The 14548-nt window shown below is 36.3% G+C and overlaps 2 protein-coding genes across 3 annotated transcripts; one reads left to right on the top strand and one right to left on the bottom strand.

Moving 5' to 3' along the window:
* Window positions 1-405: 405 nt before the first annotated feature.
* LOC126696556 (uncharacterized) lies at window positions 406-780 on the bottom strand. Its single transcript, XM_050393274.1, has one exon. It carries the CDS (start codon window positions 778-780, stop codon window positions 406-408), a length of 375 nt encoding a protein of 124 aa, XP_050249231.1.
* Window positions 781-8363: 7583 nt separating this feature from the next.
* LOC126697380 (ankyrin repeat-containing protein ITN1) lies at window positions 8364-12543 on the top strand. Of its 2 annotated transcripts, none has more exons than XM_050394362.1 (4): window positions 8364-8594; window positions 8699-9220; window positions 10096-10505; window positions 11454-12543. In XM_050394362.1, exons 1-4 carry the CDS (start codon window positions 8573-8575, stop codon window positions 12276-12278), a joined length of 1779 nt encoding a protein of 592 aa, XP_050250319.1. In that variant the 5' UTR covers window positions 8364-8572; the 3' UTR covers window positions 12279-12543. The 2 variants fall into 2 exon arrangements, with proteins under 2 accessions (XP_050250319.1, XP_050250318.1); XM_050394361.1 differs by having other exon boundaries at window positions 8366-8594; window positions 8693-9220.
* Window positions 12544-14548: the final 2005 nt, after the last annotated feature.

Here is a 14548-nt window from a genome sequence, read left to right as displayed (position 1 = left end):
ATCAAATTATGACACATCATCATTCTCAAATTGATTATACTTATAACCAATTAAAATCAATTGTTCATAATCACATATAGTCGAACTCAATTTGTGATAATGTATCTCGGCCATTAAAACTTGATTTGATGATAACTTTCAATCTAATGGTCTGATTAGGGTTTATGACCAGTCAATTTGATCGTTACAATATCAAGATCATTTTGGTAAAATGAGATTAAGGATCTAAAGACCAGAATCAAAATGCATATACCCAAGGTGAAATTACTCTTTTACTCTCCATGTAAGGTTAAATATGGGTTGCAAAATGGGGTGTCAACAAATAGCTGTATAAGGTGAATAGGCATCGACTACAATGAAATCCACCTCCACCACGTCTGAACCGGTCTGTATGGGCAATCTGATCTAGCCCCTTGGAGTAATGGTCTTCCCCTCGAAACTTACTACAAGGGAATCGTACGCCGTTAGGTTTTCGGGTTTTAAATTCAGCCCCCTGTACAGGTCGAGGTACATTACTTCTACAGCACTGTCCTGATCTACCAGTACTATCTTCACATCAAACTCCCCAATCCTGAGTGTAACTACCAGAACATCGTCATGGGGTTGGATGGTTCCAATCTTATCTTCGTCCGAGAATCCCAGCACAGGCGAGGCTCCTTTCTTGGCCTTTTTGGACTCCCGATCATTGTCCTCGGTGGAGAGCCGAGCCACAAACATTACTTTGGAAGGATAAGAGCCGGTCCTTCCCGGAGCAGCAAGGATGACATTTATTGTGCCCATGGGAGGTCTTAAAGATATGTCTCTCCGGGGTTCTTGGTTTGTCTGGCCTGGATGACCACTGGAAGGATGCAAAAGGTGCCTCAGTTTCCCTTCTCGAACCAACTGATCCAAGTGGTTTCAAAGGTTCCTGCAGTCTTTTGTAGTATGTTCGTGGTCTTGGTAGTACAGACAATACAGACTCTGATTGCGCTTCATGGAGTCTCCAACCATCTTATTCGACCACTTGAAGAATGGCTCATTCTTGACTCTCTCTAAAACTTGATGTACCGGTTCTCTGAATACGGCGTTAACTGTCTGCGTGTTGGTTGATCCTGATTGCCCTGCAAAATCTCTCATCGGATGGTTACTGTTGTATCGGTCCGACTTGAAATCATTCCTTTTTTTAGGGATGATCTTCTCCTTTCCTTTCCTTTACAGTTGGTCCTCTTCCACTCTTTTGTATTTGTCAATCCGGTCCATAAGTTGACGAACGGTGGTGACAGGCTTGCCAATCAAGGATTTCCTCAAGCCGTGCTTGGTTGGGAGATCGCTTTTAAAAGTGCTGATGGCGACGTCGTCAAAGTTGTCGTCCATCTCATTATACATTTTCCAATATCTATCCGAGTATGCATTTAGAGTTTCTCCCTCATGCATGGATAATGACAACAACAAACTCAAAGGCCGAGGAACCCTACTGTTCGTAATGAAACGAGAGTCAAAGGCTTGGGTGAGCTACTTATAGGAATCTATAGAGTCCGTTTTCAAGCCGTTAAACCACCTCATCACTACGGGTCCTAGGCTGGACGGGAAAACCTTGCACATCAAAGTTTTGTTCTGGGAGTGGATGGTAATTCTTTGATTAAACTGGCTCACATACTCTACGAGGTCCATTCGACCATTATAAACGGTGAATGTAGGTTGATGGAACCGTCGAGGTAGCCTAGCCCCTTCTATCTTGTGTGTGAAGGGTGACTTAGAGATCTGATCCAGAGCCTTATTCATGGCATCATTACCCAGGCCCTTACTAGATGGGCCCTTGTGTTTCCGTCTATGACGGTGCTCGTCTTCATAAGAGAAGGTCTCACTTGGGGGAGTTCTTAATCTCCGTCTGTAATTGTCATCCTCTTCATCACTAAAGGATATGTTGGAATTGGAAGGGGACCGCTTCCACTGTGCATGGCGCAGTGTCTTTTTCAAGTTGTCTATCTCCTGCTGCATGGCTTGGTGGTTGTTTTGTCTCTGGGATATGCGATTGCCCACTTGGGAGGGGCTTTTACTCGTCTGGGTGACACGCACACTCCCCTCTAGATTCCTTTCATTCTCTTGATTTTGTTCAAGTTCAGGGCCAGGAAAATTACCCTATCGCTGGGACCCTGTGGGTTCTATCCGTTGGGGACCTGCTTAGCGTGGGTTTTCCTGGTGTAGACTTGATCCTTCCATGTCTAACTGTTGCATTCACTAACACACAAGTTCTTCACACAAACGGCACCAATTGTAGGGGCACAATTTGGGGCCGAAACCCAAAATGTATGGAGTCTTGATCTAATGAGCCTAATATAATGAGTTTGTAGAGTATGGATCAAAGAACTAGGTCTTAATAAGTTGGGCAACGGCTAATGTTGAATTAAAAGACAATCAAGCACAAATAAGAGACATTGGTGTCAATGGATTTTTAGGCCGAGGAGGCCAAAGTTAATGAATACTGATCACAGTTGGATATTAGGATAGTTTAGTAGGCTATAGTGTTCTCTCTCTGTTTTTCACCACCCCCTCTCATGGGGGTTCTTCCACATTATATAGCTCATTTCTAATCATCTAGACCCTACACTTATTGATCATCTGGATCCTCACTTGAGTACCCATCCCATCAGACACCCCTTTCAGCCTTTTGTGAGTTGTGGTAGCCAAGACAGCACTGTTCAGAGGTCTTCTCCACATTAATGCGGCCAGAAAAGTAGATGCAGTGCACTTAATGCGGTGGTAGCAGCTTTTTCTTAGATATTTCGAGTTTCCTTCCCTCTCACATGTTCATGGAGCGCATGTCAATTGCTAGAGTACATACTTGGACTACATTTGTCGTGTCCGAGGAGGAATTCCTCCTCGGACCTCCTTCCCTTCATCTCCCACTGATGAGACTTTTACTAGGAGTCATTTAATAGTTATCTCCTCCTCCTCGGACTTATTAGTGTCCTCAAACAAGGCCCAAGGCCCAATACATTATTTTGGGCCCTAGTCCCTACAATTTACTTTGTACTTAGTCACATCATTCACACATGATTATTTCAACAAGTTATGATATATATTTCGGGTTGAATCCTCTCAAAAAACTTTAATTAGTATGTTTGGATGAGTTTGTTTTCATTGATTTATTTTGCTTAAAACATAAACTAAGTAAAAATAAGTTGTAGAAAAAAATAAAAAAAGGTAAGGTATTAAAATGCTATACATCTGCCAGATAAACTAACATTATTGAAAAATAAGTGTTGGTCTGGACTTGTTTAAAGGGGGCAAAATTACAATTGTAATTTAAAAAATTAAGTTTAAATTGTTGAACATAAACAACTAAGTTAGATAAGTTTAAAAAGACTAAATTGCAAATCATACCTGTAGGGACACGTTTTACTGCCCAAGCCCAAAGTGTGTGGGATATTGGCATAGTGAGCCCAGTACAATAAATTTGTAGAGAGTGGGTTAAAAAACTAGGCCCTAATGAATCTGACAACGGCTAGTATGGATGTAGAAGATGATTAAGTAAGAACAAGGAACATAGAGCTAAATGAATTCATTGTCTAAGGAGGTAGGTTTTCATATAAATCAATTAGACACGTTACAAGTGCAATTTAGATTGCTACAGTGCCTTTTCTCTCTTTTTCCCTGGTCCCCTTCCTCTAGGGTCTCTACTCATTTATACTACATCTCTTCCTTCATCTTTACCCTACACGTGGATAGTTGATAATTTATGCTTATACTTGTCCCATCAGCCTCCTCTAGAAGTCTTTGGGGGATGGTTAAAAGGCTGAAAAAGTATTGTTCAGAGGTCACTTCCTCATTAATGCGGCCAGGGAATTAGCTACATAGCATTCAATGCGGTGGTAGCAGCTTTCTCTTAGATATTTTTGGGTTCCCATCTTTCTTATATGTTTATAGCGCACGTCCCTATCATTAAAACTTCCTAGATTGTCACTTTGGTCATTAGGATCTACATCTGATCTATATTTAGCTTATCTGAGAAGATATTCCTCATTGGACCACCTTCCCATTTGTATATTGCTCATTAAGTCTTGAGTCTAAACCATTCATTACCATTCGTTCGTCTTTGGATTACTCACACTCTCGGCCAAGGTCCAAGGCCCAATATATGATTTGGGCCTTTAACCCTACAATACCCCCTTAAAAGAAAAATATATATTAAAATTGATTAATAAAAGTCATGCTGTTGTAGCTTAAATGGGGTCCAAAATAATGTAGTTTCAATTTTTATTTTTTATTTTTTGTTATAAGTTTAAATTGCACTTAACAAATATATCATAATAGGATATGGACAGAGTTTCATGTGATAATTAAGTAATAATAATATTTTTTGTAGTTTGTAGTATCTCATGCTTATGATTCAAATCTCACTTTTTCCTTCTCTTTATCTATCTAAAAAAAACACTTGGTATGGATAAAATGACTTGTTTCTTTTTCTTTTTATTTATTTATTTATTTTATTTTTAAGGGATAAAACTTGTTTCAAATATTACAAAACATTAGAGATCCAGATACAAATTTTTAATCGTTCATGAACCAAATTTAAATCACCTTAAATTTTAAAGATGCAATTTGTAATTTAGTTTAAATGAAAAAGAGGGAAATAAACTCATCAAACCGATATGAAAAGTAAAGAGGGTGTTTGGTAGAGGAATTTGAATAATGTTATTTTTGTATTTTTAATATACGTGTGAGTGAAAAAATGTTTAAAAATATGTATAATATTGTTTAAAATGCTTAAAAATGTGGTTAAACTTACTTACCGTACACCCCCAAAAGCTATCACAGAAAATGATTCTTTATATGTTGGACCAAAAAATTAAAAAAAGTTATGGGCATCGAAAAAGGTGACGTGAACTTATGCCTATTTTACACACTAGTAAGATAAAAAGGAGACTTTTTACACGTGAATTTGACTTGGACTCGTGTGTCTTGTCCCAAAAAAATAAAAAACACCATTTGGTGGCCTTGTCTCTCTAATCCATATGCAAATACCTAATTTGCAAGAAAACCATTGCAAGATGAAAGCGACATTTTGTGGACTCATGTAGCTTGTTTGACTATGAGTCTACGAGTTAGATACGAATTTGTCCAATCAGTGAAGGCTTTATTAATTGCTAACACAAAGTAATGCTTAAGAATTCCGAAATACGGAAAATAGTATTCTGTATTTTCATATTTATGATATGATTCACTCATTAAATTTATTATAAGCTTCATTATAAATATGAGAGAAATGAGCACAATTTATTTATTATCCAGAAATACCTAAAAATTTTTCATTAACACATGAATATTAGTCAAGATTCCTTCATTAACACATGGATATTAGTCAAGATTCCTTCATCAAACATAACGTGGAAGGATTTAATTAACTCCTTCCTTCCCATCCAATCGCCCCATTGCAATTTGCAAGCCCCTGTGGTCTTTTTGGCCATGAGCTTATTCGAAATAAATGGCTTATTTCTTATATATTATCAATATTTTTAGAACAAATTATAGCTTAACCATATAAGTGTGGGGGCAGTTTCAAAATTTTCAAATTAAACCATGAAAATTAAGACTATTATAAATTCACTCCAGTTTCATTTGTTTTAAATTAAACCAAGAACTTTTAAAAACGTATTAATTTAACTCCTTGATCAAACTTGATAATTAACTAAACCCCCAAATCAAATTTGAAAAGTTCAAAGATTTAAATTGTCCAAGGTTTGATTTGGAACCCACAAATTATGAAGTTTAATTTGTGACTAATCTAAACTTTAGAGTTTGATTTGAAAATTTTGAAATTACAGCATTCAATTTGAGACCGTAGATAAAATATGGGGTTTAAATTAAAATTTATTCTATATACTTGAGTTTTACTCTTTTTTTCATATTGTATTTCTTTCAAAGGAAAAAAAAAAAAAGAAAAAAAGAAGAGATTCGAAATTACTTCACAGCCCCAATTATCCCATTGATTGAGTTTTTTTAATTGTCTAAATTGAAATTTACATCCTTAAAGTTTTAAATAATTTTAATTTTGCCCCTTAAAGTTTCAAATTTTTGATTCACACTCTAACGTTATCTATCATTTGAAATTATTCTTTTGTCTATATTTGTGGATGAGATATGCTCATTAAATGCAAACTCATCCCAATTTTTTTTTTTTTTTTTTTTTAAATGGCAAAGGAGGATCCGAACAATGGTGGCGAAGGTGGTGACAACAAACTTGAATGGCAATGGAAAAGGGTACACAAATCTACACACATATACAGAGCCCTTAATATAATATGAAAAGACGTGCAAGAATTTTTAAAATTTTAATTATAAGAATAAATAAAAAGCATGCTAATATAGATAAAATGACATAGTTTTAATGCCTTTAAAATTATATCAATTTGAGTTGAAGTGGCATTTAATAACCATTTCATTAACGGAAATGAACGAAAAGGCTTTAATTTAAATGTTATGTGCGTTAAATTTTGAAATTTTGAGAGACAAAAACTTCAAGAGACAAAATCAAAATTATCCATAAATTTAGAGGTTCGTATATCTACAATTTAATAAATAAATAAACAACTGAGGGTGTGGAGTTTTTTCAAGCACTCACTATTCACTTTAATTTTAAATAGAGGTTTCTTTTATCAAAGAAGAAATGAATGGCTTCTAATGTCCTATGAGTTTGTGACACCATTTCATTACAAACCCTACCAGGAGATATTATAAGTTACTATATACATATACAATTGATCGTTCCCCAAACATTTGCTGCTACATCCCACAATTTCTCACTATTGATGCATATTTTCCAAACCTAATATTCGGATGATGAAAACGACAAACATCTAGTGGAAGTGGAAGACAATTTTAAAGCAGTAAAGGTAGAAATGCCAAAAACATCAATATTGCTAGCTATTCTCCTTGTCTCACTTTCTAATTTTCTTTGTACAATTTCTAGGAAATTCAGGCCGAAGGGACCCTCAATGTTCAAGTTGGATCAGAAGCCTGAAGCTACAGACTACAACTTTGACCTTCAACTCTCTGGCTTGTAACTATTTACTCTTAATAATTCATGAGGCTGCTCTGTAGACTGTACTATATATCATCCAGCATGTTGACTATGAAATATTTCCGATCTTTCCCATTGTGAAAGTTCACGTGTGAAGGCTTGGACATGGAAAGTAAAATTGCATCTCATTTCAGCTAGGAGCTGTTGCACACAATAAGTTGTATATTGCTGCACACACTTCAACTAAAATTGTGTTTTAAAAACATAATTGTAGTTATATGTCATGTATACACAACATGTAACTAACTATTACTACTCAATTTAAAATACACCATAATCATTAAAATAATATTTATCGCCAAGACTTAGAGTCAACTTTAGCTACTTATTATAATGAACTCATGTCATTGCCCAAAGCAAAAAAGGGAAGTGTGGTTGTTAACTAAAAAATTTGGTTATTTTCATCTTATTAATTTTAGTAGTGATGAATTTTTTGGCAATGGAGTGTCTAAAATTATTTTAACAGCCAATTAATTTTTAGACATGATTAAATTATTAAAATGTTCTAGGTTTAATGAATGTTCTAATTATTCTTTTAATCGCTTTCAAAAAAAATTATTCTTTTAATCAAATTTCAAGAAATAAGGCATGCATATCAAGTCGTGCAAAAATTAATGTTTATTTTAATTTAAAAACTTAATTTTTCTACTTTATATAACAATTTTTCAAAAATACTCTCATTATATAATCTATTTTAAACTTTATTTCATTAACATATCAAATTTTCTTGATTTTTTAATTGTTTTTTTTTCCTTCACACACAATTAGTATCATTCACTACAAAATAAATAGTGTCAATGTAAATTTATATAATTACTATAATTATAGATAATTTTTACACAATTATATAATGATGTGTAAGATTTTGGAAATTGTAGTTTTTTAAAATACATATAATTGAAATATATATAAATAAAAAAATATGTAATATTATTTAAAATGTAAAAATGTGAACTTGAGACCGGGTAATAAACAGGCCCTATGAGTCTACGAGATTACGACTACGTGTATTTTGTGTGCATTGCTTTATTTTTCCGTCCCTCGTGTTTTCATTTGTTTTACCTAACAGAAACAGTAAACGATATTTTAGAAATTAAACCGGCGGGCGGCCACAGTGAAGTCTATTTTTACTAGTGATTTCGCGGCAACTTCATGGAATGGCCTCACTGTATAGAGTAGTAAAGTCTTGAAGTGGGCCAGTTTCTTTGTTGACTACAGTAAAAGCTCAAAGAGCAATGGTCTTTTTCATCTTTCATCAGAAACAAACAAAAATTCCAAAATGCCTTTCTTACTCGAACTTCCAAGTTTCCAACGCATCCTCTCTTTCTCTCTCCCTCTCCTTCTTTGCACGTTCCTCTCCTCTCCTTTTTCCTTTGTCCACTTCCTCTTATTTCCTCTCTCTCTATCTCTCTTTCTCAATCTCACACCTCACCTTTCCCTTCTCTCTCTGGATGACCTCCTAAGCTTAACAGCAAACTCCCTAGGGTTTCCACTTTCTCTTCCAATTCATCCATGGCGTCAAAAATCGAACAAGGTACTCTCTCTCTCTTCAATCACTTCGATCCTTTTGATTTCAAGAAAATTGTTAGGTACTGTATTTTGACTTTGTAGTTGTTAATTTTTGTTGAATAGGAACAGGAGGTGAGAGAGACTTAGAGAAGGGACTGACGATGACTCCAACGCCATCATCGACTCAAAACCCACTCGCCGAGACTTCGCCTTCGCCTTCACCGTCGCCGTCTCCATCGGCGACAGCCACGGCTCCGGCGTTAGTTCTATCCAATTCCGGCAAGCGGATCGATCAAGCCGGGAAGAAGAAGTACGTGAAGCAGGTGACTGGCCGGCACAACGACACCGAGCTCCACTTGGCGGCGCAGCGCGGCGATCTGGCCGCCGTGAGGCAGATACTCGGAGATATCGATTCGCAGATGATGGGGAATTTGAGCGGCGCGGAATTAGCGGCCGAAGTCGCGGAAGTCCGGGCTGCGGTTGTGAATGAAGTGAATGAGTTGGGAGAGACGGCGCTGTTTACGGCGGCGGATAAGGGGTACCTAGATATTTTGAAGGAATTGTTGAAGTATTCGACTCCAGAAACTCTTACGAAGAAGAACCGGTCCTTGTTTGATCCGTTGCATATAGCTGCAAGTCAAGGCCACCATGGTAAGGGATCCGGTAGCTTTATCTTGTTTTTGATTATGTGGTTTATGAATTTTTGTATTTTTGTATTTTTTTTTTTAGTTTGAATTATGGTAGAGATTATTAAAGATGAAAGTTAAGCTTATATAGGTATTGAATTTGTTACAGATGTGGCATTTATTCAATGAATGCTGTTATATAGGTATAAATGCATTACTTATGGTAATTGTAGAAGGTTTATATAAGGTATTTGACAGTTGGGCTCTGTTTGATTGCAATTAAGAGAAGTAGCAGCTAGGAAGCACGGACACTTCATTTAGTTTGTCATACCAGTGTTGTACCGGCCGTTATTGCTCGTGTCACTGTATGGTACCCATGTCTGTGTCCGTGTCCGTGTCCGTGTCCATGCTTCCTAAAGTAGCAACTTGCAACTTCATGAATTACCAAGTTTTAGTTAACTGAGAAAAAAGATTTCTTTGCAGTTGTCCTTTAAATGCCTATATATGGATAGATATCAAAATTGAACATTTATAGAGCACATGTTCACACAAGTTAACAGTTATAAAGGTTCTCTGTGGCTTTTGGTTCGGTATTAGCTTATATGTGTTAACTTTTAGAAGATTATCGTTTACCAAAAAGAAATGGTGAGCTCAATTGGATTGTAATTGGCCCCTTACTATTGAATTTCCACTTTTTTAGTTTTATTGCTTTTGGCCCTGATTTCTGCTTTAGTCTTCAAGATTACAAGTTTCCATTTTAATCTGTTTAAAATCATGAAAGTTATGGAGACCAAAGAATTGAATGTCATAATGACTACATATGTAAAATATGCTACTAGTTGCAAAATCTCTGGTTTCTATACAATTGACAGTGCACTGATAATGATTCTTCTGTTACAGCCATTGTCCAGGCGCTACTAGATCATGACCCTGGGCTCAGCAAAACAATCGGCCCATCAAATGCAACTCCTCTTATATCTGCAGCTGCAAGAGGCCATACAGAAGTAGTTAATGAACTACTGTCAAAGGATTGTGGCTTGTTGGAAATCTCTAGGAATAATGGGAAAAATCCATTGCATTTGGCTGCCCGACAGGGGCATCTTGGCGTTGTAGAAGCATTGCTGGCCAAAGATTCACAGTTGGCACGAAGGACTGACAAGAAGGGGCAGACTGCTCTGCATATGGCTGTAAAAGGGCAGAGCTGTGAGGTGGTGAAATTGCTTCTTGATGCTGATGCTGCAATTGTTATGCTTCCTGATAAATTTGGCAATACAGCGTTACATGTAGCCACAAGGAAAAAGCGAGTAGAGGTAGGTGCTTCTTTTGGTGATTCTGCACTTTTTTTGTTTAGAATTAGAAGTGTATCCTTTGAGAGATTCGATTGCTCACATATCTTTTGAACGCTAATAATTTTTTTATCTTCTACATATAAATAGTAATAATAAAAACTGTATATTTTAAATTATAGTCAACGACTTTAAATCACATTGATGCCTAGTGTCAGCCTAAAACTAAAGTTTTAAATTAGTTTCTTTCATCCTTTTTTTTGTTTCTAATCAAGCTACTCTCTCTTTTCTAGTACCAACTTTTCTTTTACATGCATTCTCTACTACTTCCTTTGAATCTCTCCAATGTCCAAATGCCTGCCACTTGATCTCTGCAAGTGTGTAGCTTGGATCTTACCTCTTTCAAACTATGCAATTAACATCTCTGTAATGAACTTGTGCTTACTTGCTTATGTAGTGTAAATTAAGTACCTTGTCACAAATTCTTTATTGTTTCTCTTGGGCATTAATTGTACCCTGAAAGATGAAAAATATCATGTTACTTTGGTCTTCTACCATCAATGTTTTCCTCCTATTTTAGCACCTCAAATGTTTTCCTCGTATTTTAACACCGCAGCAGGAAAACTAGTATGTATTAATTGCTTCTTTCATGTATATCATGCTTATTTTTCTTAAAGTTTTTCTTCCTTTGAATTTGAATTCGCTACATTGCATTTGAATTAACAATGGAATTGAACCAAGCCACAATAGTTGGCTATATTAGACTAAAATTATCCAACTTCTGTGTTTTTCAATTTATGCCAAGTTAGTAAATTATATTATGATGTACCCCCTCTCCTCTCTGGGCATAACAGATAACTCATTTGATTGCATGTTCCAGTTGTGCATGCTTTATATTAGTTGAAGTCTGCATATATACATTTAGGGGGAAAAGAGTTGTCCTGGAACTGACCTTCCCTTTTCTCCTTGCAGATAGTGACCGAGTTGTTATCCCTTCCTGACACTAATGTCAATGCACTGACCAGAGACCACAAAACAGCTCTTGACATAGCTGTAGAGCTTCCCCTTTCCCCAGAGTCGTCAGATATCAAGGACTGCCTTTCGAAATATGGTGCTCTCAGAGCCAATGAACTGAACCAACCAAGGGATGAGTTGAGGAAAACTGTGACTCAAATTAAAAAAGATGTTCATATCCAGCTTGAACAAACAAGGAAAACTAACAAAAATGTTCATAATATTTCTAAAGAGCTCAGGAAACTTCACCGAGAAGGTATCAACAATGCCACTAACTCAGTTACTGTGGTGGCTGTGCTATTTGCCACCGTTGCCTTTGCAGCTATTTTCACTTTGCCTGGTGGGGATAAAGATAATGGCTCGGCTGTGGTGGCGAAGTCAATTTCTTTTAAAATTTTCTTCATCTCCAATGCCGTTGCACTTTTTACATCATTGGCTGTTGTGGTTGTTCAAATTACACTGGTTAGAGGTGAGACAAAAGCCGAAAAACGGGTAGTGGAGATAATTAACAAGTTGATGTGGTTGGCTTCTGTGTGCACTTCAGTGGCATTTATGGCATCCTCATATATCGTGGTTGGGAGGAAGCATAGATGGGCTGCGGTTTTGGTTACAGTTGTGGGGGGAGCAATAATGGCTGGGGTTCTTGGCACCATGACTTATTATGTGGTGAAGTCGAAGAGGAATCGTTCAATGAGGAGGAGAGACAAGAGTAGGAGCATGTCCAACTCGTGGCCTCAATCTGAATTCTCCAACTCAGAAGTTGATCGGATTTATGCCCTTTGATTGGGGGACTTCTAGTATTGGAAGTATGTAGGACTATATAGACTGGAAAATGCATGCAGAACAGAGTACAAACGTGTTTAGGTATGCCTTTAAGAATCGCTTTGGTATTCAATAAGAAACAATACCTCTAACGGTTACATTCTTGTGCATGTCTATGTATTCCCACATCCCTGCAGGCTTATTTTTTGGGATCCAAAACTTGGAATGATAAAATCATGTAATGTTATTTTTAATATGAGATATGTAAGTACAGATGTTGATCTCAGTAACAGTAGTTAACCACCTCTGCTCCTCCCCCTTTCCCTCAACTCGTTATACCTTCTCTGCTATTACAATCATGGACTTATTTGTCTGTTTTTGTTAATTTTAACATAGGAATGTTCAGAGCAACTAAACACTAAAATATTAATTTCATGTTCTCAACCAAATAATTAAAACACATTATTTTTATTTTCTAAATTTACTTATTTTATTGGGAAAAAAAAAAAAAAAACCATAAAAATACTTTTATCTCAAAGCATATGGACCTGTTAGAATTTTTAAAATTATAAAAGAGAGAATAGAGAGAATGAGAAAACACAAAAATTACAGCCTATATTTATGGAGGAAAGCCTTTGAGTCTTTGACAACTATAACTTCATTATTGAAGTTATAATCCCAATTCTTGTGTATGGAGGAAAGCCTTTGACAACTATGTCTTCGTTATAATTTCAATTCTTGTGTTACAATGAGGGGTATTATTTATAAGAGGTTGAACCCTATAATTACAACAGTTAATTGACTTGTACTTCAAGTAGGATTCTTGACTTGCACATCAAGGATTGGGTTTAGGTCTAGATTATGATTGGACTTGATACCTTCTTTAGCATCCACTCAAACTCAAAGTGGAAGCTTGAAAACGACTTGAGTTTGGAAAGTGAAAATGCCTCAAATATCTTGAAAAAGATGACCATGAATGACCAACATGGATGGAGAATGAATCGTGTAGAATGAATGCGTAAACTTTTGATTATGACAATGAACTACAACATTTGAACATTTGATGAATGCCATAAGATAATAAGGGCTTAGGAAGGGTGCATCACTGAACAAGGAGGGGCTGTTATGGCCTATGGGTGTCTACACTAAACGTTGTGATGAAGTATGTGACTGAGTTAATAATGTTGAAGATGTTGAACCCAAATATAAAATTGTCAATTCATGTGATTTGGGTGACTCACACGGACAAACGGATCCCAAAATCATAATTCATGCTAAAAACAGAGTGACACACCTGATTTAAATAGAGCAATGATTGGTGAGATGCATGCGATGATTAAAGGCTTCAATGAAATCCAAATGCACCAATGATTGAGATTTCAATGAAGAGTGGTGCACATTATACTTGTAGGGGCTATTTATTAGAGGCGTGATGAAGCCGCATGATAAAAAAAGAAAAGACAATATATATGAGGCTACTGATTAGCGAACACCAAGATCATCGAGGTTGTTCGTAGGTTTTTCATGACAAGGAATAAATTAGGATGATCCTATAGAGTAGGCAGTGATGGTGACAAAGACAACCCTGATCTTGCAATTAATAGAGGCCATAGAAACTTACAATGTATAAAGCCAACTTAGAGCAATAAAGATCAGTTCATATTAGCAACTGTGTATGTGAAGTGGATTGCGGGCATGCATAAGTTGAGCGGTCTAAAACCCAACAACAATTTAATCATAGGAGTAGCAGGACATAACTTTAGCTTTAAGTTCAATGGTCTTTGAAGCCTTTGAAAACGATAAGCATCTTCAACAACACGTGGTTGTCGTAGGCATAGAAAGACTTAAATCATGCTTTGAAATTCCTATTGGATGGGCCACGCTTTGCCACAATTTTGTCAATTTGCAACATTTGGGCTTTAAACATGGTTGAAGGTGACAGCACTTAAAGGCTAAGCTTGAGCAGCAACGTTGCAATATCTCGATAAGGCTTCAGCGGCGGTACATTGAACAAGGCTTGATTTTTTTTTTTTTTTTTTTTTTTTTAACTAGCCTCGAACCCGCATGCGTTATGCGTGATAATTATTTTTATATTTTTATAGTAGTTTTATTAAATTTTTTTAATTTAAACTAATTTAATAATGAGTAATTTATTTCGTAATTTTTTTTTTTTTTTAGAGAGAGTTTCAACCAATGGCGTCCGCTCCTGATGATAGTTATTTATCATTAGACCAAGACACCAATCAGTTTTTTGGTGTAGGCGGGGATTGAACCCCAGATCTCTTATACAA

This window comes from Quercus robur, chromosome 8, assembly GCF_932294415.1.
Source record: "Quercus robur chromosome 8, dhQueRobu3.1, whole genome shotgun sequence".
NCBI classification, from domain to species: Eukaryota; Viridiplantae; Streptophyta; class Magnoliopsida; order Fagales; family Fagaceae; genus Quercus; species Quercus robur.
This window is presented reverse-complemented; position numbering and strand designations above follow the sequence as displayed.